A 23200-nucleotide genomic window follows, 5' to 3' on the forward strand; every position below is an offset into this window, starting at 1 on the left:
GCCGACGACGGTGATATGCGATCCTTGCGCGATGCCTGGGTCCGGGTATTGCTGATGGAGGTGATCGCGGATCACCATACGGACGTCATCCAGGGCTAGCGGAATGTCGCTAGGAGGAAGCTGATGTGCGGCGGTGGCGAGATCGTCGGCCTCCTCGTTGCCGGCGATGCCGTATGAACCGGGCGCCCACTGCGCACGAATATTGCATCCGTGCTCTGCGAGGCGCACAATCTCGGAATCTCGCACTAGCGGTTACAGGGTGTGCCGACTGTGCCGCAAGCCACGCGCTCCGTGTTGACATTCCTTTTCGTCGCGGTACACTGTGAAAAAATGTGTGTAAAATTACACATTACAGAGAAATTGGTAGCCACTCAGAAAATGTCTGTTAGCGACCCAAGACAACAGCTGTTCACGAATAAAACAGACATGTTCTGTTCTTACAGTAGCTGCACCCGAAGTACCAGTCACAGGACCCTTCGCTTTATAAAAAAATTGCTTTAGAAATGCATGCACTTTATAATTCATTTTGCATATTTGTGCTAAGTCTAGATGAGCAGATTTGCCGACCGGCGAGAGAAGTGCGTGCACTTTTTTCATGATGTAGCGGTGGAGCCACTGGCGATATCCCGGTTCACGCCCGATTCCTCCGGCATGGCTTCCGAGATCAGCCGGTAAAACGCACACACACACACACACACACACACACACACACACACACACACACACACACGCGCGCGCGCGCGCGCGCGCGCACACGCACACACGCACGCACACACGCACACACGCACACACGCACACACGCACACACGCACACACGCACACGCACACAGGGCCGGTGATCTGGGAGACCATGCCTTCGGCCTTTGCTATGCATGTATGAAGACGATCCACTTCAATAATTTTAAAGTGAGCATAACATTATTGCGAGTGAAGTGAACAAGGAAAAAAGAGAGAGACGTCTGCATATTAATAATAGTGTCAGGCATGCAGGATTTGGAATATCTGGCTAGTTCAGCTCGGCCGTGATAGGTGCAGCATCAGTTAACTCCGAGTACTTGGCAAGTTTAAACGCCGCGTTACGGCAGTTTTTTTCTAGTTTCCTTCTGAAAATGACAGCGCAATCATGTAACAGTATTTCATGCATTTTAAAGCAGTGCATGCTTAGTGCAACTGCACGGTTAACAGGGATCTCGCGATTCGGAAATGATCAGCAGAGTAAGCTTACATATTTATATACGACACTACACTCCAAGCGAAGCGAATTAAACGAACAGTTACCGACAGGAGAGTTTATCAGCACTTCTAGTAAAATAACTACGTGTCCATACGCGCGTCGCAGCGCTACGCTTCTTTCTTCAGCTTTAACCACTCGCCGTTTTTACTTTATTTTTCAGGGAGGAGGGCCTTCACCATGAATGAAATGAAGGCTTGCGGTATAGATTGAAGCTTGCTGACACGATTTGTTAGCTGGTGTTATATGCTGCTCACATCCGATCTCATATGCACCTTGAGCCCCGGACAGTGACTTCCGTACACATCTTCCAAGGAGGTGTACCTAATTCGTAACGATTTCTTTTTTTGCCCACGATAGGGATATTTCGTCATCTTTGTCGTGGGAGTTAGTCATAAACTTTGCTAATCTTACGCGGCGCATCGACGACACAAATAAAAATCAAAATGACTGCCACTTCTCCTCCACCTTCAACACTCCCCCTCTCCCCTAATTTCAATTCCTTGGGAAACCCCTCGCCGCGGGAAATAGCTAAGTGGTCAGGCAAACTCGCCTATGCTTTGTCACACTAACCGAGCGAGCGAATGTGCAAGCAATCGCGAAGCTGTCCAAAGCAGCAGGTGGGGACGCTTCCAATTTTCACGCAGACTGGCATGAGGCCGCATCCACAGCTTGAACGGGCGCGCCGGCCCCCAAAAAACGCTAGCACTCGGTCCCCATAGCGTTTGCGCTGCATAGCATGCTACGTAGAAAATGATTTTGATAGCCTAAAAGCTTTACCTTCAGTGACAAATGTGCAGTCCCGTTCGATGAACTGATCCTCGAAATTGTATTCTCACACAAGGCGAAGTGCAGTACCTACTTGGACAACTCGCATCTTCTAAACAACTTGCGACACCACGGCACAAAAGCAATGGTAATTTAGGCCTCTTCCCCGCCAGTTTTAAGCTGGCTATAAGCTTTTTTCCTTCATTTTTATCATAAAGCACTGGGTCTGCTGCTAACTGCATTGTTGTTAGAGCAGACGGAAACAGAAGAAAATAAAGTAGCTGTTGTCTCTTACCTTTAGCGTTTCATTGCCAAATAGTAAATATCGGCTTCAGGATATAGCAAAGTCGGCTTCAGGAAAAATCGGTATTATGGCTGTTTTCCTTGCTGATTTTAAGATAGCATAGAAAAATAAAACAAATGCATTATGATAATGCACATGATGATGATGATCACAGCAGACGAACAAGTTAAAACGAGCGTCCTCAACGGCCAGAAAGGTAACGAAAGTTGGCTCTCGCATGCGAGCGCCCCACCATCTGCGCTGGTCTGTAGTTCAGTAGGTATTTGAACGTTATTTGAATGTGCAGTGAAACAGCGTGCGTAGACAATTTCCCGCGTGGATTAATGTGCATTGTGTACTGTGAAGTCCTTTGGTTTGCTGTGCTCCTGATCTCAATATGGTTTCCGTGCGTGCGATTTCTGCTTGTTTTACCGACCGAACTGTTTGCGAAAGAAGGTAAGCGGTGCCAATTGTTCTTATTTGGTATGGATAATGTGCTATACTTCTTTTTATAAATGACTTGTAGCCAGGTGGTACTTTTATTGTATAGACAACGCGCGATCATGCCCTATACTCAATTTGTCGTCGCCGGACACTGAACAGCGCTAGTACATGCGTACGTACCAACGTTACTATAGATGCGTACGCAGTATAGTCATTACTTTTATCAGGAGCGTCAGCTGACGGTGGCACGCGTGCGTACGAAAACGTATTTAAGGAATACAAACATGGTTTTCGCCTTGATCTCTTTTGTATGAATGTAACAAGACGGTTTGATATCATTTATAACCACAACTTTAGCCGCACACGTTAAAGACGCGTTGGCAAACGGTTGCTAGCTTGTCTCGGACTTCTAGCTGGGCAAACTTTTAGGGCGCCGATATACTGAGGGATGTTGTCTGGGCTTCGTTAATAGCATCTGCGTTTATGCCGGGCAAGTTATTTCCTTTAGCCTCCTACAAGCCACTGCCAAACGTCAGATTTCATATTTAACGAGGTGATTTTACGATGTAAATGGGAGTTTGCACGGAGGCCGAGGCTTCGAAATACAGTAGGTGTTTGAATTACTTCTGAAAATGTCAACCAGTCTATCTTTTATTCCTTACACAACTGTTCAATGAAGCCAAGAGAAATTCTCCTAGTATGGTGGCTATCTGCAGTCGGTGCTGCAAGGTGAGCACTAAGGTGCCCGCGCTTCGCGAAATTTGGGGCTGTTACTGCGACTTCAGCCGCAGTCTTAGAGGTGTTTTAAGCAACGTGTGACAGTTGCTGCGCGTCACATCGCCAGTAAGACTAGGAAGGTAAGCATTAACGGTCAGAAGAGATGCGACCTGCACACGGTTGACGAAGCGGACCTGCAAAGTATTTTGCACAGCCATGTATTACCTGCGTGAAGGAATTTTATCAAGCCAAACGTGGGGGTAAGCGGCGTTCGTGTTTCTTCGATTTTCCCACGTGAAACCACGGAAAGACGGGCTTTCAGTTACGGCCGAGATCTACACCCAAAAGCTCAACCCCGAGCATCCTGCCCTCTCGTACCCCATGCAGGCGTAGAGCGCACGCGAACTTAGCAATACGTAGACGAAATCTAAGCAGTGAAACAGACAGTTTTAGCTGTGCGTCCGCAACGGCTTAGCGTATACACAAAGAGCTTGCGGGGATGGTAGTGCTCATGCGCAGAACTCAAGCGTGAGCCCTGCGTCTTGCGTACCTACGCAAGCCAGCGGACTTTGCGTTGCGGTCTTAGCGTGGCTTGCGTGGTTAACGTTGACAACATGGCGGTGTCCTGCCCGCACGCTTCGGAGCAAATACTGCGTCGCGCTGCATTTTTCGACGCGGTAGCTCGCTCTAAACGGTTGCATTCGCTTTTATTTTGCGCATTCTCACTCATCCGTAATGATATTGTCACAGGCCAGACGGAGCACAGTCGTAGACGTAGAGGGGGACCGCAGAACGGCCGAGGTTTTTTAATCGCCCAGAACAGAGCCAGCTCGAGCGCGCCTGACGCGACCACTTCGTCCTCGTCACGGCTTAGTGCGCAGGTAGCTCGAGCCAGGTCCGTGGCATTAGTCCCTCGAAAAAGAAGAGCATCGTCCCGATGCGAGGGTATGTACACAGCAGAAAACGAACAGGAAAAGCAGGAAGACGTTGTTAAAAAAACGAACAAAAAGAAATAAATTAAAACGCAGAACCCGAACACAGTTTAAAGTGGAGCGTCATCGCTCTCACGCGAGAAGTATGGCTTAAGTCGCATTACATGCACAATGTCAGTCCGTGGTTGCCGACGACCGGTAGCCACAGTTCCACGTGGAACAACCTCATAAGGTCCGAAATATCGGTGCAGCAGTTTTTCGGACAATCCCTTTTGGCGGACAGGGGTCCACACCCACACACGGTCACCGGTGTTGTAGGTAACCTCCCTGCGGCGCCGGTTGTAACGTCTGGAGTCCGTGTCTTGTTGAGCTGTGATGTGCAAACGAGCAAGCTGGCGAGCTTGCTCGGCTTGTTCAACAAAGGAGCCCGCATCTGGTGTCAAGTCATCATCCACGCACGGGAGCATGGCGTCCAGCATCATCCGCACTTATCTGCCGTAGACTAGACGGAATGGTGTAAAGCGGGTTGTTTCTTGAGTCGCAGTGTTGTACGCGAATGTGATGTACGGGAGTATTTGGTCCCAGGTTCTGTGCTCCACATCCACGTACATGGAAATCATGTCGGCCAGTGTTTTATTCAGGCGTTCTGTGAGCCCATTTGTTTGGGGATGGTATGCTGTCGTTGTTCGATGGCTGGTGTGACTCAGCTCAAAGATGTCGTGGACAAGTTGAGCTGTGAATGCCTTCCCTCGGTCTGTGATGACGACGGACGGAGCGCCGTGTCGAAGCACTATTGCACGCATAAAGAAGTGCGCAACTTCGAACGCTGTGCCTTGAGGGAGAGCCTGCGTTTCGGCGTAACGCGTCAGGTAATCCGTTGCAACAGCTATCCATCTGTTTCCTCCCGACGACAAGGGAAATGGTCCGAGGAGGTCCATGCCGACTTGTTCAAAGGGTGTGTTAGGAGGCATGATAGGCGTTCGAGCTGGCTCTGTGGCAATATAATTGAAAAATTGTGGCTGTTTTTCATAAATTCAAGGATTTCTTGATGTTATGCCTAACTAAAGTATGATGCAACTTAAAAAAAAAAGAAACAGCAGTTGCTAACACTAGGCCACGGACTGCGGCGTCTGGTATTACTACGCTAACCAATCAACAGTAAACGAAGTCAGCTTTTTAATGTTTGACTATCTTAAACAATTGCCTGTTACGAAAACTCTAGAGCTCATCATGGAGGGGTATATAGGCGCGCTTGCCCATAGAACAAACAGGCGCAGACACACGTCATGGAAGGAGAAGAAGCAGCAGCAGTCGGACGGCGCAGAAGCACCGATCCAGAAGTGGTAGCTTGAGAGTTGGCTGAAAAGCAGCGAGAGCTTTTCGCTTATCTAAGCTTAACCTTAGCTAAGCCACAGCCAATTTTTTTTTCTTGTGGTAAGCTTTTTATTTAGGTATGCAAGAAAAGTGTCAACAACGCACTCGTGGAGGAATTCTGTGCAGTGGTCCTGAATGTGGGCGGAGCTTCACTGTCGTCATAGCAGTGACCCTACACGAAGTACTTCTCTAACGCACTGGAATTTACATTGAAATTTGATTCAGTTGATTTACACTTAAAAAAAGAAGCAAAGTATTCGGATGCATCCATTACTGCCATCAATGAAACAAAAAAAGTTTATTCGGCACAAAGTTCAGGAGCTTTGGCTTGCTGTCACTAAATGGCGCCACTTTATGTTACGCTTCTCGGGCGCTACGCTAGCCACTCTCAACTAAAACTATCGTTACCAGGACGGGCGGCAGTGAGTGTAAGATGCGCCCGTAGTGTGCGCAAAGCTTTTGCGGACGCACAGCTAAAACGCGCGGCGAGGCGCGAGCCAGTGTAGGCTAATTATGCAGCGAAGTGGCCACGTGACCAAGCTCAGCCAATGGGCGTCGCGGCGGGGAAGAGAAAATCGGCTAACGAGGTACTGTCGTCACCCCAGAGATGGCGCTCACGTCTCTGAGATTAAAGGGGCGACATAGCAGGGCCGCATCCCCGGAGCAAGTTTCCAACTGTCCTTATATAAAAACGTTGACTAAGGCCGGTCAAACTATGTGCGCGTGCTCTTGCAATGAGAATAGAAGTACATTCCGTATGAAAGGTGACATAAAAGTGCGTGGCGCTGCTGGCCGTCCGCGTGCTTTTGGCCCATAGGGTTTCTAAATATTACCTATAGAGGGCAAGCTTGTGCCACCGTCTATGCGAGTTTACTTCATCCACCGCGGCAATACCGAAAAGACAGCGTAGCGTATTTTGCTTGGGCCTAAAACACGACTACGACTGCAGAAATACAAATTTTCGCAAATTATATGTTGCAAGGAAGCGTTGTTTTGCAATCAGTATGTCCCGTAATGAAATATGCTTGCTGTACATTGCAATAAATTAGCAGAAAAACAGATAGGCGTAAACGAGCGAGAGAGGGCTTTCCCTTCATGCCGCCAAATATAGCTAGCTTTGGATTTTTTGGGGGGTTGGAAAACTTTATCGTCCAACAGAAAGGGGAGTTTTTTAGGCGCCACGTTTAGACGACGGCCAAGGCGTAGTATGTCGTAACTCGAAATGTGTTATAACGAGCATAACATCAAACAAATGCACACAATAAAGGATCAGAAGCGTTCCAGAGAGCTCAGCAGGGCGGCACAAAGGCTTTCGCCTTGCTGCAACTGAAGTGCTCCCCCTGGTTTTTTTTTTTTTTTTCGATCGTCCGTTGTGGTCCGCAGGAGATCCGCCCTCTAGCGAAGTTCATCACTGCAGCCTTGGAATCGCTGACTATAATTTCCGCCTTCGTGCCCGCAATCGCGAGCGCGATGACACCTTGCTCTGCAATTTCCGGGCAGCCCGACTTGTTTGAGGGGCTGGTTCTGAGATGCATTTCGGCGCTATAGCTACCGCTGTCACCATTCTCCCGTTCCCACAGTTAGCACGTTGACCACGTCGTCTATCAGATAGTCCTTGAAACCTCTTCCGAGGGCTTCAGCCCGTTTCTCTCTGCGATCCCTGTGGTGGACGAGATGCATGTTCTTAGGATCGCCTTGTGCGTGACGTTGTCGAATACCCTCGCCAACTCTAGACCCATGATGTCCTTCGTGTCCCGCGTGTCGGCGTCTAGAATTTGATGCTGACATTTTCTGGCAATGCAGCTGCCAGAAAATTTCTGTATTTTTCCTGAAAAATTTTTTGCAGTGTAGTATCTTTGCTTCACAGTCACCTCATAATTTCAAAGCCGTTCAGGTGCACACCGTATCATTATTTTAACGCGTGCTTTAGAAGCTCGACGACGCAAGCACAACGTCAAGAGACATGCTGCCGTGATAACTGGCTTGCACGAACATTGTTGTGTTCGGAAAGTTATGTTGATGGAGGCGAGGTCCCTTTCGAGGTCCACAAATGCTTAGCGAGATAGTGCATATCCTGTCTACAATTGGTTCTTTAAATTCAAGAAATATCTTCTAAGAATTTATTCTTCAGATGCCGTTGACACGACACCCGCCAAGGCGAGGTGCAGTGCTGGTATAATGGACGAAGGTTCCGAACGGTATATAGCCGTACCTCTTTTCATTAGTGCGCAAACTGCAGCTCAAAATCCATTCGTGTTCATGTGAAGAAGTCGGCGCGAAATATCCGAAATTTTACGCTTAGAAGCTGCCAAAACCGACTCCTAAGCGGCCGAAGGAACATATTTGGCCCAGCATACATGCAGCTACGGCTAAAGAAGCCCGAACAACGAACTTTCCAGCTTCCATGACGGAACACGGCATTCCCTCATTAAATCAGCTCCCTGAAAGTTTGCAGAAAGTCACGACGAACTTTTTGCGGTGTTTCAAACTGAAAGATCGCCTTCAAATCTCAGGTTGTTTGGTATGCCCATTTTGTTGAAAAGAAAAATAACAAAATGCAATTGTTGAGAACCTGATTATAAAAGGCTTAAGGGAAAGGTTTCTCACAAAAAGGATAAAAGAAACCTTAGGACATTAAAGCGCTAGCTTCTTCTTCTTCTCCCTCGGCAAAGCTTTGCTCATGCTTCTTCGTATTTCGTGCTTCCTTCGCCAATGCTCTTGCGCGTTGGAACTTGCTTAATGGTAAGGGGGGGGGGGGGGGGGGGGGGGGTTAACGCCTCAAAGCCACTCAGGCTATGAGGGACGCCGTAGGAAGGACTCGGAAATTTCAACCACCTGGGGTTCTTTAACGTGCACTGACATCGCACAGTACACGGGCCTCTAGCCACGAAAGTCGAGCGCCGCGGCAGGGATCGAACCCGCGTCTTTCGGGCCAGCAGCCGAACGCCATAACCCCTGAGTCACGACTTGGATAAAGCTGGATAACTATAAGAGCTCTAAAAGAAAAACCGCTATCGGAATACGTTATATGAGTCAGAATGTTTCATAGATGTGTATTCTTAAACAAATGGAACCGGCTAATCTTGAGAATTTTAGAAAATGAAGACCCATTTCCTTTGTGATTTTTTTTTATTTTGCTGCCAATGCTTCCTTCAGTTCAGTAGCCCTCGCTTCTTCAGCACTTAAAGATAGAAATAGTATGGGAATGTTAGTTGTGATAAATTATTTAGGGAAGCGATAGCGTTAAAAGCAGTCTATTTTACTGAATGCGCATCTCATGCGAATGACAGCAGTTTGCCAGCGCGTTGTTAACGAGCCCGGGCAATATTGTGGTTGTAAATGCTACTAAACTGTCTTATTTCAGTATTCCAATAGAGATCAAGGCGAAAACTGCATTTGTATTCCTTAAAATAAGTATTCGTACGCCCGCGAGCCGCCGTCTGCTGACGCTCCTGAAGCAGCGGGGCGAGTAGCAGACGACGTGTGCGACCGCAGCGCCCCGCCTAGGCGGCGATCGCGTGGGCACCCTAGCGCGGGTCCGCTCCGCTCTCAGGCGCACCGGCGGTCTTTGCAAACTGATCCTATTTAGAAAGCTGGACGGAACCGAGGCTGCTGGGTGGCTGGTGGTGTGGGCCCCGGTACCAGCGTGCCTGGCATGGAGTTCTGGCCTTTGCGTCTCGTTCTTCGCCGTGCAATATCCCTGTAAACAGAGTAAACTACTGTTTTCAATTTTTTTTTTTCTGAGATTCAAAGTTATCGGTTAGATGTACATGAAAAAATAACGCTGGTGATACGATACATTCCATATGGGACGATATATTCCATACGGTCACCCTACCACGGTGCTTCGAACATTGCTTCGGACTTGGGCGTGTTGCCGAGGCGTTTTTGAGGTGTTCGAGCAACAGTGTGCATGACTTCGTGACGCGAGATCCGCGTGCCCTCGAGACTGCGCCTTTCGCCCTCTCGCGCCTGCGAACACAAGTTCTTTCTGTCCCACGTGCTGATCGCGTCGGTGGGTTCGCTTGACGTCCGCGAATTCAGTTCATTCCTGGACGGTTTTTTTTTTTCGGGTGTAGACCATGCCTCCGAAGAAGACGGCGGCTAAGGCACAGCCTGCGCCTGCCAAGGCCAGTGTAAGTTGACGTTTTCTACGTATAGATTTTTGCTTCACCAGCCTCACGGCGCCGGTACACGTGTATCGAGTTCTCCACTGCCTGTGCCTGCCTTTCTCATGCGTCGCTCCTTTTCGCGCAGGCTAAGAAACCCGTGAAGAAGGTCGTCCCCGTCGAGGAGGATGAAGACGAGGACGATAAAATGGAAGATGACGAGGACGGAGAGGACGCAGATGCCGGTGAGTGCTGCATAACGTGGCGCTCCATTGAGCGATCGCGCCGGCTGCCGTCGCGGTGTCGCGGCGCGACGCCGTTGGCGTTGGCGTGGCTTCTAGGACTAGTTATGTAGCCGCTTGCGCGTGGAATCTTTTCGCCGATCTCGCTCGCCTCGCGCGTTCGATGGGGATCAGGAAAAATGGGAACCTGGAGACCAGGTTTTTCCATCCTACATATGCCCGTTTTTCGGCATTTTTGGTGGTGGCGGTCCGCTGATGTATCGGGCGCGAAATGGCGCCCATAGAGACGACCGGTGCTTGTGTTCTGTTTTATCTTTTTTTTTCTTCCGTTGAGTGGTCTTTGTTTATAGTACTCCGCTTACGCTGTGGGTATCGTATTTTCCCGCAGATTGAGAAGTGTTCATTGAGACTGGTGTCTCAGGCCTCGTGCACCACCCCTCATACTTAGCTTTGTCGTGGCGTAATCCTGTGCAAGCGCCCTAGGCGGACAAAGCTGGCGTGCTGCACGCGCATATCTCAGCTCGCGGACACAATGGACGTGGCTCCCAACTTCTAGAATACGTTTTCTTGCGCCGTTCGGGGCGAATAATGTGATCTTACCGCATCGGGCCTAGCATGTTTTTCGGGAACCTTGGTGGTGGTATTATCGATCCCTGGGTTTCGGCCGCGGTCTGGATTGCCGGTCTGAGTTTGATGGCGTCTACGCTCAGACCGCTTCGCGAGTTGTAGCCATTCTATTGCGCAGATCCCTACATGCTTCCGTTTAGAACAGGAATCTTTTGTTCGTTACATCAGCCAGTCACGTGGCGCCCGAAACTTTAGCCTCGCGAAGTGGTGGGCCGATTTTCCCGCCGGATGCCGCCGTAGCTTGGCACACTCGTCATTGCGAAGACACGAATGAAATGAAATAATTTTTATTAGTGGTGTTTGCGACGGTTAAGCGGACTCTATCCTATCGCTGATTTTCGTTTTTTTTTTTTTTCAATTTGTAGGGGAATTTTGTCAGTTAGTTACTAAAGCGTGGTCTCAGATTGGGGCAGTTATGTCGTCTGCTGTACTACTCGTCTGACTCCCTGCAGTACGCTGCATTTATTTTTCCGGAACTCAATCTGGGACCAGCTTTAGACTGCTGCCAGCCTACCTTGTGTCGTGCGAATTTCCGACGTGAGGAAAAGGCTCTATCACTGAAATAGCTACGGTTTTAAAATAGGCCCAAACACCCGAAGGCTGGGATATTCTTTTTAAGTTGACTTAAAAAGCCATAGGCTGATGGAGTGCATTTTCAGTACACATGTCTCTGAAAATGCTCTCACTGCGTCTTATGCATGCTGTCTTGGCTCGGTGTGTAGTCACGGATGAAACTTCAGGTAATGCGAAATCGCGGTAAAAATATTCCTGCGGAGGCAAAGCAGGCCAATGAAAGCATACGTGCATGAGGAGACACTGGTGCTGCATCCGCTGGAACAAATACCAAGTCTTTTCCCGTAATGTTTTGTTGAAAACGTTCCGATTATTCGCCTTGTGTAAACGCGTTTGAAAACGGCCTCGTATAAACGTCAGTTGAGGCAATTAGCTTTGATTGAAAGCATCGTTGGTCAGGAAGCCGCAATAGTTTAGCGAGTTGCTAGACCGATGTGCGTACTACTAAGCAGCATATAACGGTCAGTGTGCGCGCAGGAATTTCGCTTCAGCTACGGCTAGCTATTTTGAGGGGCTACTGCGCTGTTTCTGATATCGAGGTCTTGTGGGGTTACAAAAAGCTAGTAGTGGTGGCATCTTTCTATTCGCTGCACAGCGAGCTCGTTTAAAGGCGTTGAATGCCTGCTTTGACATCATATGTCGTTTTGCGTGCCCTGCCTTATGATTCTTGTAGTAATTGGCTGCACATGTGATTGCAGAGGTTGCGATTAACTGGCGCTTGACACGCTATGAAGAAAGCTGAGCGAGCATGAAAGGTGCAGATTTTTTTGATCTACTCGTGCGATAAGCCAGTGCCGTCTCTCGCTGTCGAAGCAGCTCTGCTTGAAGCGTTCCGGCACGTGCGCAGCACTGGCCTCCTAGAAGCGCGTTCATCACGCTTGCGGAGCGGCCGGCGCGGGTGCCGCGGGAAGCGATCACGTGGCCAGCCTGTGCGCGCGGCGCGCGGGTCAGAGAAAGAGTGAGGGAGTGTTCTCTCTCTCTCTCTCTCTCTCTGCCTCGGTCGCACGTGACTCAGTCGGCGCCGCGCGTGCTTGAAGAACCGCGGGGTAGGTTTGCAGTACGCCAGTGGTGCTGCAGGTTTGTCGAAACGCTCGCGAATCCCGCCCCCGCGGCGCATGCACCGTCTCTCAAGTGGCGGCGGCATAGCTTCTGAACCAATGACGGCCCAGCGTTGCCACGTGACCAGTAGTAGCAGAGTGTACGCCGCACGTGGGAACTTTTCGTTTAAAAAATTGATAAGTGGTGTTTAATGCTTCAAATGCAACATTTATATTTATTTAAATTATGAACAGAAATGTTTGCAGACTACCAAAACAGGTTGCAAACGCATATCTTTTGCCAGCAACATTGGCTTTCGCAGCCGTCAACGTTTCTAGATAAAGGGTGCGTTCCAATTCTCTAGACGTCCGACAAGACGTCCAGTGTGACGTCTAGGAAGCCGTCTACATGTCTACATATTGGAACGTGTCTACTTCACGCGCCGCCTTGCGGCATATAACCTGAACTAACATTTGGGAATAGTTGCACTCCTATGTTCTTAAAAATTATTAATAAAACAAGTTAAAAACGCGCTGTTAGTAGTTTGCTAGTTATTATTTTATCTTTCTGCAATAGTGCGTTCATCGCTACCGCTTCAGCCAACGTTTCTAGAACCAGGTAGTAACGTTGGCTTCAGCAGACGATCTCACCCGCACGATTTCCTCTCGCGCGATTCACAAATATAATCGTAGGTCCGTGCCGCCGCGGTGGCTCAGCGGTTATGGTGCTCGGCTGCTGACCCAAAAGACGCGGGTTCGATCCCGGCCGCGGCGGCTAGGATTTCTTTGGAGGAGAAATTCTAGAGGCCCGTGTACTGTGCGATGTCAGTGCACGTTAAAGAACCCCAGGTGGTCGAAATTTCCGGAGCCCTCCACTACGGCGTCTCTCATAGCCTTAGTCGCTTTGGGACGTTAAACCCCATAAACCAACCTAATCGTAGGTCCACAAAGACGGCTTTATTTGCCACCAGTTCCTATAAAAATCAACTTAACGGAATGACTGACACTTGAAAGATGGTGCGTCTCCGGGCTCCAGTGCCCGCCAAGAGCACGGCTCACTCAGCTCTGACTGCACCAACTGCGCCATCTTTAGACAGGAAGTTAGCCTGCATCGATGTGGACTTCGGCGAAGCAGTCTACTTGGACGGCTTCGTGAAAAATGGAACGCGTCTCAAAATGGCGGCTGTCCGGCAAGACGTCTAAGTTGTGGGTTCCTAAGTGGACACAGGCCACCACCCACCGCGGGTTCGAGCTTCGCGCGAGCCAAGGGCCCCGATCAGCCGTCACCACACACACACTGGGACACCGATGCAGTGCACTCAGCCTCCGCTGGGAGGAGAGCGATTCGCCGCAAAGAAATAGGCCTCCAAGTTCACAAAGGAGACGTTTATTCACATCGTCCTCCAGCAGTACACACACACTCAATAGTCACCCCGTCCCGGGGGCGCGCGAGGAGCAAGGCTCCGCTGCGCGCACGAAGCGACTCGAGTAATGCGCACCGCTAGCACGCCGCTGCAGGAGAATGTCCCCGCGGCAGTGCTGTGATCTCTCTCTCGTGTCGACCGTTGGGCCGGTTGCGAGAGAGAGTGGGCAATCAACGCAAGGTACGCCTGTCGGAGGTCGCTGGACCCCGCTGGACAGGCTCGAGCCGCTGCAGGTCAGAGGACACGTGCGGGCGAGCTCGAGTAAGCACTGGTCCGAGCGGCCAAGGGCCGGCACGGACAAACAGTAACGTACGCACCTTACGCTGTCTCGGAGGGATCTCTCTCTCCGGGGCCCCGCTCGGACGGTCGCGCGGCGCGCGGCCGCCCAAAGCGGGGTCCCGAATTCCCGCCAAAAGGCGCCAATGGCAAAGGCCCTTGGGGAGCCGGGGCGGAGCTGTGGCTAAATGACAGTGATTAGTCACCCAGCCGCCTCTCCACCGCCTGAGGCGGGAGCAAGGGAAAGAGGAGAAACGACGCGGTAGGCCGGCACAGCCGCGCAAAGGCGACGGCGGAAAGCCAGATTCCCACAAAGTCATAGAGTTTCTTACTATTACCTAGAGGGAAAGCTGGCAAGCCGTCTATGGGAGTTTGCACAGAGGCCCCTCGTGACCACTTCAGCCACCATGGGCGCTCAAAGCATCATGGGGCGGTGAGCTATCGACTGCAGAACTACAAGTTTTGGCCAAAAAAAATAATGCAAAAATAAAGCTGTTAATATCCTGTCTGTAAATTGCCCAAAATAAGACACTACTCGCTCTCCTATTGGCCAAGTATTGAACATTATAAAAACATATTTCGTGCTCAACAGGCGCATTTTTAAAAGGAAATATGTTTTCAAAAAAAATTTAGTTGCCTAAATGCTTCAAAAGGTTTTTTAATGGCATTTTGCAAAAGTGAAACCTTTTATTGGCGTTGTGTGTCGTTGCGGTTTCACTACTATGGTTTTTACACACTGCATTCGCGCGAAAGTCGTCTGCGCACACACGAACAGCGTTTTCGGAATGAAACATCTCAATAGTGCCACTCCGTGTTCCCGAAAAACTACGACCGTCTCGCAACAAGTAGCTCACCGCCCCATGATGCTTTGTGTCCATGGTGGGTGAAGTGCAGCGCCACCAGCTTTCCCTCTAGGTAATAGTAAGAAACTCTATGGTCTACTTGGGAGTGTTGGAACGCACCCAAAGACAGTTGACAAACTGCGCCGGCGAGCCAGGAAGCAGAGCGGCCCCACGCGATCGCCGTCTAGGCGGCGGCGCTGCGGTCACTTTAGGATGAGCGCGTCGTCTGCTACTCCCAGCTCAACGTTTTTAAATAATATTATCAACATAAACTACGAGGAGGCAAGCGGTACGTCATGCTTCTCTAAACTGTGGAAAGAAGGGCTTCCAGTTTTTTCCGATAATTACAGCCAAAAGCTCAACCTCGAGCATCTTGCCCTCACGTACCTCAGACGTAGAGCGCACGCGGACTTCGCAATTCGTAGATGAGCGCGGCTAGAAGCAGCCGCCTCCGGCGCAGACGATGCGAGGCGCGAGCTAACGTTAATCATTCGCGCAGCAAACTGACCAAGCGCAGCCAATGGGCGCCGCGGCGATGAAGAGAAATCGTGGCCTCTGAGATCAAGCGCAATTAAAGTACCGATGCTTGAGCTGGTCACGGAGGCCATGGGAAAACAAACGCGGTACTCCCACCACCCGAGAGATGGCGCTCGCATCTGAGATGAAATCGGCGACAGAAAGGGGCCGCATACCCGGAGCAAGTTTTCGAACTGTCTTTATCTAGAAACGTTGGCAGCGTGGGAAACGCGCAGCGGCGGCGCGTGTGGAACGAACGCTCGCGACACGCTTAGCAACGCCGCTCCGCTGTTCGCTCAGTTCGCCGAATTGCTTGCATGTGAACTAGTCTTCAGATTTGTAGCGGGGAGGTTGGGCAAGCCCCCACACGTTGATCACTGTCCCAGCCGGAGTTGATGGACTGTGGGCCGTGAGAATGTGATGTTGGTGCTTCATCCCAAACCAAACCACGCCCGTTTTTTTTTTTTAGGAGGCGTTGCGGAGGAATTAGTTGCACTGTATGATAGATTACCGCGATCTAGTGACAAAAACGCTGCAGTTACTGAAAATAGAGCTTTCATAAGCTTTGAAAGGTCGAACGTCAATACAGGGGTTGGCACTACCGGCCGTTTTCGCAAGCAAAACTGTGTTGCGTTGAGTCGGTTTTTAGTGCATGGACCCCTGAGACTATACTACGTCGTTATTCCCTTGCAAACTGCGCTTACAGAGTCCTTTTTGGTGTTGATACCTGCCGCGCTACTGCTGAGTGGCTTCGCATTCGGCTTCTGATTTCAAGGTCGTGGGTTGTATCCTGGCTGTGGCGGCCGTGTTGTGATGGAAGAACTCTCGTGGGTTGAATGGTGTCACCTCACATTAAAGAACTCCATGTGGTCTATATTAATTTGGAGCCCACCACCTTGACGTCCCTCATTGCCATCTGTTACTTCAGAGCATTAAACTGCACAGTTTTTCTTACTTGACGTCACTAATTTAAATTGATTTGCAGGAAAGTTCTTAAATCCAGTTTTATTTGCCTTAAATGCATCTCCTGCTGCCAGGCAAATATCCACATAGCCAGAAAGATCCATAGAATAGTTGTACAGAGAAAAAAAAAAATTGGTTGTCATCAGTTTCCAGGGCTGCCCCAAAATACTATTTCAGTAATAAATACCGCGTGTTGCATAAATAAGAGAAAATCTAAAAAAAATTCTCTCGGCCTAACCGCACGTTTGTTCGGGCTCAAATTTCGCATAGAGGTTGCATTTGGTGGTCAGTTTTGTTTTGTTGTACATTTAGGTGGGGTACTTGCCTGATTCGGTCAGAATTATTTGGAAATCCCCATCGTCTGCGGCGACGGCGAACCAAACCGAAAGACTTCGCAGCAGTGGTACGCGTTGCGCCACCTCGCATCCACCGGAGAAACGAGTCCTCTACCGGGGTGGGCGGTGGGGTGAGGAGGAGTTGGACTCGCGTAGCCTAAAGCCACTAAATAAACTAAAAGTAGCGACATCTCCGTCCTCCTCCTTAACCGGCGCTCCTTCTCTCGGCTTCTCCCGGGCGCCGACGGCGGCGGCACCTAGGCCGGGAGCAGCTCGCAGACGCTCCCAACCGTCACCTTTTAAAGGGACCATGCAAAGAATTAAAAGCCGCTTGTGAATGTTAGAAGTGATGCTCAGAAGCATTGACACCAAGTATGAGTCTTCGGAACTGAGCCGGCAATTTATTATGAATTTTTTAAAATTGTGTTTTTTAAAATTCGCGGGCCGTTTGGTGTCTTCGTATTCATGGGCGGAGCCCAGTCCCGGAGCTGTTTTCTTTATTTTTTTATGGTGCCCCGCGCGTACGAGTTGAGGGGGGAGAGGAGGAGCGTGGTTTTTAATCGTCTATAACTTCGTTGTTTTTGATTCTAGATCAAAAATTCTTGCGCTGGGGTGACGCGTGATGGATTGCCTATCTTTACGTAATCTCAATAAATTTATTTCGTAGTCCCTTTAACGCCCGGCAGACCGCGCTGCGCGCCCAAATGAACTTTGTGTAGCGTTTTGTGACTTGGCTTCGGTCAAAATGACATCATGAAATGAGAGATTGAAAAATCAGTTACTGTAGTAACTGCCCGGACCAACGTTGGTTCTTCGATCGCTTTGACTGCTGAGCACACGTTGGAAGTGGCGCGCGTGAGCGAGTTCGCGGCACTAGAATGACTACCATCGCTCGACGAGTGGCTTTCTCGTCGCTCGCGCTTTGGCGCGCAGCGGACCGCGCGCCCGCATGATTTTTGTTGCATTTTCTGCCTCCGATTCGGCCGCATTGAGGTTGTGGCGTGGGAGATACAAGGCACGAAAAAAAAATATAGAGCGTGACCCTTCATAACTGAAAAAGGAATACACAAGTGTTAACACGTCACCACTCCGCATTAAAAGCCATGAGGAGCTTTTCCAATGTCGAACTTTGGAAATGGTCTGGATCATTGCGCGCGCCCCTGCGTTAGTGATTCATTTGACACCACTTATCCACGTTACATAGCCCCACGCAGCGTGATTTTCGCAGGAATTCGCGCCAGCGACGACGGCCTAAACTAAAAATGTCAAACTATGTTTTACAGAGGTCCTTGCTTGCATTCTCAAGTATTATCCACGCAGATATCGAGTATTCAAGCGACAGGTGCGTTAATGTGCCTATGCACAGTAACGCCTGATTTCGGTTTAGAACCCTGCTTGAAAAATACGTTCAGCAATGCGCGCAACATGAAAGCTAGACCTTAATCGCAAGCAGCATGAGCAGCAGGAGCTTCAACAGCAAGTACCACACCTTTGGTGTCGAGTTCGTGAGCGAAGGGGTGCAACTGTAACAAAACAAATACGTCTAGCGATGCATTCAACATGAAGCTAGACCTGCACCGCGAGCAGCATGAGCAGCGTAGGCTCAAACAGCGAGTACCGCCCCTTTAGTATCGTGTTCGTGAGCCCAGGAGTCCAGCTGCAGCAACACAAATACGGCAAGCAATGCACGCAACTTCAAGCCTAGACCTGCATAGCGAGCAACGTAAACGGCGGGGCTCAAACAACATGCGAACGAGTCCGACTGAAACCAAGCCGACACGCCGCGCAATGCGAGCAACATTAAACCTGCACTTGAGCACGGCTTTCGTACCCGCTAGCGAACGAGTCTATTTAAAATCATGCCAAACGGCATTTAGTGCGAAGAAAGACTGCAGCCGCTGGCACTTCACACCAAATCATCCGAAAAAACACGACTGACAGCTGAAAAACGACCACTTATCTCATAAAGACGCGGATCCATAACATTATCGAAATTTGCCCGGCCGATCCTGTGCTGCCAAACCTTTCGGCGAGCCGCGTTGCTTTTTCTGGAAGGAATTGCAAAAAATCTTTTGCCACTGCCACCTCGGTTGTTGCATCCATACGCGCAACAGAAGTTCGGCATCGCCGCAACACGTCGACGCCGTCAAAGATGAAAAAAAAAAAAAAACAACGCTTCCCGCCAAAACTGTTGCACAGAAAGAAAATGAAGCGCGACTCCCAGCCCCGGCAATACCACTGCACCTTGGCCAATCCCCCCACGTGGGTATGTGCCATTATAAAGAGGTGAAGAAGAAGCCCCGGCAATGGCACCGGCGTCTGCTGCGGAGCCAAAAAGCGCGCGCTAACACGTGACTACGGCGCCTCGGCCAATGGGAGGCTCGATTCTCCGGCGGCGCGCCAGGACAGGAGGAGTGTCGGAAAGTTCAAAGCTTTTCGCTACTTTTGTTTCATTGAGGGGCTTTAGCATAGCCAAGTCACGGCCATGGCCTTCTCTTGATCGCTGTACGACCGCATTTTCGGTGATGTCTTGCGCTGCTTCGCAGCAGACAGCACCAAGCAAAGATAATTGCTCACCAACTTAGCACAGCTGGGTTTCTCCGGTGGGTGCTAGATGGCGCCACATGTACCATTGCTGCGAAGTCTCGGTTTTGGTTCGCCATCGCCGCAGACGATGGGGATTTTCAAATAATTCTGACCGAATCAGGCAATTGAGTACCCCACCTAAATGTAGTATAAAACAAAACTGGCCACCAAATGCAACTTCTGTGCGAACACACGTGCGGTTAGGCCGAGAGAAATCTTTTTTCTATTTTCTCTGATTTACGCAACAGTCTAAAGCCTCTGGTAAATACGAAGAGGCTGAGGCTACTGGCCAATGTGCACAGCTGCTACTACCTAATGTAGAGAGGCATGACTCGGGTTCCTTCTCCCAATATGTGACGAGACAGATGAGGCTGAATCCAACCAAATCTTTTTTCAGAGAATTCACATGCAAAGAAAAAAGCTTTTAAGAGGCTCATATGGTGCTAAATTTGGGTCCTGCCAGATTTATAGGGCTTTTGCGCAGCACCGTCACGCGTCCCATAAGGTGAATGCCTGCTACACGGGCGTTTTGAATGCCTTCCAACCGAATGTCATTCGACTCGACTGCCGAACTTACGCTGCTAAACGAAGTTTTTCAACGGCATTCGGTTCAGATGACATTCGAGTCGACGGAGCTCCGCGGAGACATTCCAGATTTTGGAATGCCTTCGAAACGCGAACACAGCCGGAACCGACCAATAGCCGTAGCAGTCGCTTCGCCCCGCCCACAGCCGCGTGACTGCTTTCGGCTCTGTGACTTTAGGTCCGTTCGATTCACCTGCACTACGTGAACTGGTTCTCGCGGTACTGCACTTTGCCATTCGTTTAAGCGGTGCAATATGGCGCCGTCTGCACGACGCCATTCGTTTCAAAAAAGTGCAGACGTTGTGCAGGTCTAGTTCAGCAAAACTGTGCACCTCCTCAGTGGTCGGTGCCGAAACGGTGCAGCTGCAGCCGCCATGGAAGCAGACGACGGCTTGCGCGACGATGGCTTGCACTTTGCGATAAACGGCGGAGATACTCAAATTATTCCACTCGTCGATGAGAACGGTGGCCCGCACGGGTCCGACTCTTATGGAACGTGACTGGCCACCCGAGAAGGCGGCGACGGAGGTGGGAACGGTGGCCCTCGCTGGCACGTACCTTGCATCTCTCGACCAACGTGCTCTTGACGGACCTGTACCGGCGTCTTTCCTTTGGACTAATAGTATTGTAACAGTAGTCGAAGCCAGTTATGTTAACTAAAAGGTAAAGACGTGCACGCAGCATGATGCACGTTGTGGCAGCAATCGCTTAGCTGCCGCGAGGCTGCATCGAGGCTGATGCATGGCAATGCTTCGCTGCGATGTACTGTTTGAAGATTCTTCATGCGGCTCGGGACGTTGGCGGCCGTTGATATATGGGCGCCACGCTACTGGCTGCAATTTGGTGGCGACGACCAGGCCTGCACTCGACCATTCGTTTTGGAAGCAGCCAGTGCCAAACTGCACCTGAACTGCATGAACTGGCGCTGCACACTTGCGGCACCGCCGCGGAACTTCACAGAACTGGTGCAGGGAGTGCAGGATAATCGAACGGACCTTTTATTTCGATACTGGCTGCCATGGAGGAAAAAAACTATGAGAGAGTGCGCTCAGCCTCTGCAAGCCATCCTCTTCTGACGCCGCTGCCGAGGGTCCTTTTGCGCACTGACTCATGGGAAATAGGCCCTCCTCCACAGTTACCAAGCCGCCGCGGTGGCTTAGCGGTTACGGTGCTCGGCTGCTGTCCCGAAAGACGCGGGTTCGAACCCGGCCGCGGCGGCTAGAATTTCTTTGGAGGAGAAATTCTAGAGGCCCGTGTACTGTGCGATGTCAGTGCACCTTAAAGAACCCCAGGTGGTCGAAATTTCCGGAGCCCTCCACTACGGCGTCTCTCATAGCCTTAGTCGCTTTGGGACGTTAAACCCCATAAACCAACCTAAACCAATCCACAGTTACCAGACTGCCAACCAGCGGTGCTTTTTAGTGAACGTCCGGGCTTCGATGCAGCGCAGAAGCGCAGCGCCTGTGTTGCAGCTTTGGCGGAATGCGTACCAAGCTCGAGGTTGTCTGAAGGCTCAGTGTCTCAACACTTCTGTTGATTTACACTCTTGAGTTTTTGGGTGCACTGTAGAAAACTGCAGGTAAACTTTTTATCAAAGGGTGCGGCCGCGACCTCGTCACTGTTCAACTGTGGTTCATAAAGAGAATGGAGAGGAATTCCTTTCGTCGTTATACACACATACGGAGCGTTTATTTCAGCGCATGCTATAAGCGCAGAACTTGAGAGTAGGCGAAGAAAACGAGCCTTTAAAAAAGGGCGCAGTGGCTTCCAGAGCGCTCACGACGGACGGACGTGTTTAACGTGCGCTCCGGCGCGCAGGCGGACTTCGGCCCGCCCATGGGCCCGCCGTTCTCCGCTATTCTCGAGGCACAAGTCGCGCCGAATACGCTCGCGCACATACGCGGTTCCGACGTGAAATGCAGCAGTGAAGTATTTCTCTCTCTCGCTGTCGAGAGGGGAGTGCCGGCGGCTTTACGTCTGCTCCTGCGCGGGGTCTCCCGGCCACTGCGCACAATCACTTACAAAAAAAAAGTAAACTGTATGTACTACATAGCCGCGCGCACGTAGCGTCCTGTCTCGGATTAATCGCGCGCGCGGCACACTGCACTAGCGGCCGGGTGGGGCGCCCGGCCGCGTATACCGTCCGAGGTAGCACCCACGGAGCGTTCGTATCACGCGTGCACTACATGACGAAGAGCAAGCGGGAAGTCAAGTCCGCCTGCTCGATGAACGCACAGAGGCTCACCATTGTTCTGTCACGGATGCGCGCACTGCCGCGCGGCCACAGGAGCGCTTCGAGACTGTCCAGGATGATTCCCAGTGCCCTGTAGGCCGCGAGCATCTCGCGACGCGGCAATGCAGAAGCGGCACAGCGAAGGAGCATGTGCTCCAATATCTCGACTGCGCCGCAGTCAGCGCACGCGTCGCTCGGGGATGGTGGCCGCTGCGGCGAGCGAGCAGTTTGTGCTCACCACGGAGCCGTCAGTGAACACCAGCAGATAGTCGCGCAGTTGCTCGTAGAGCGAGAGAACGAAACCGAAATCCGGCCAAGAGCTACCGCTGCCTTGTCACGTGAGGGCCTATTTCCCATGATGCTTTCCACTATTTTTTTTTATGACTAGGCTTAAGATTGTGACGTCGTACTCCCTCCTAGTTTTTTTCTTCCGCCATGCTGGCTGCTAGCTTTTTTCTGCTGTTTAACGATTAGCTCGCTGCTAGCTTTTTTTCTGCTGTTTAACAATTAGCTCGCTGCTAGCTCTTTTCTGCTGTTTAACAATTAGCTCGTGTTCTAAGTGGAGTGCTAGAAGATAATAGTACGGCAATGAACATTTACCACCGCGTGAGCATGGAATCTCCCCAGGAGTACGCTGATGAGGACGACTACACTCGGCTGTTTACATCGCTGCGTACGAACAGCTTATGCTCGTTTTCATGACATAAAACGCAATCTGCGCTTTAGTTCTATTAAGTAATCTCTTCTCTTTCGTACCGGTTGTACCCGTGCTTGTTTACGCAGTGCGGTAATCTGTGGGAAGCGCCGATGCGATCGCGTAGGACCGGCGCTTCTCGCTAATTGTCCCGGGTTCCTCCGACGTAACTAGTACTTTATTTTAAACTACTTTATCCAGAAGTATGTTTGGTGACCGGTCGCGTTAACTGAAACGGCCTAACTTATTATCCACAAGCTAGCGACGACTGCCGCTGTCCATAAAGCACTGCTCGACAGTGGTTCACACCGGCGCTTCCCGTTCATCAAATCGACTATTGCTGACATCGCAGTGCGCTTGAATAGTTGATTTCAGGGTCCTGTTGTCAAAATTACACTCGTTGACCATT

General features: G+C 50.5%; 1 protein-coding gene across 4 annotated transcripts in view; it reads left to right on the forward strand.

The window, feature by feature from the left end:
- The first annotated feature begins 9699 nt into the window (after positions 1–9699).
- LOC149352026 (uncharacterized) overlaps positions 9700–23200 on the forward strand; it is a 28675-nt gene continuing 15174 nt past the window's right edge. For 3 of the 4 annotated variants that reach the window (XM_089581248.1, XM_089581250.1, XM_089581249.1), the window contains exons 1-2: positions 9700–9885; positions 10007–10103. In XM_089581248.1, the coding sequence (XP_089437374.1) occupies positions 9832–9885; positions 10007–10103 (151 nt within the window). In that variant the 5' untranslated portion in view covers positions 9700–9831. Of the gene's footprint in view, positions 9886–10006; positions 10104–22504; positions 22771–23200 lie in introns of those variants that run through there. The other variant, XM_089581251.1, reaches the window with a different exon arrangement.

This window comes from Amblyomma mixtum, chromosome 3, assembly GCF_055824585.1.
Source record: "Amblyomma mixtum isolate Tamu chromosome 3, ASM5582458v1, whole genome shotgun sequence".
NCBI lineage: Eukaryota > Metazoa > Arthropoda > Arachnida > Ixodida > Ixodidae > Amblyomma > Amblyomma mixtum.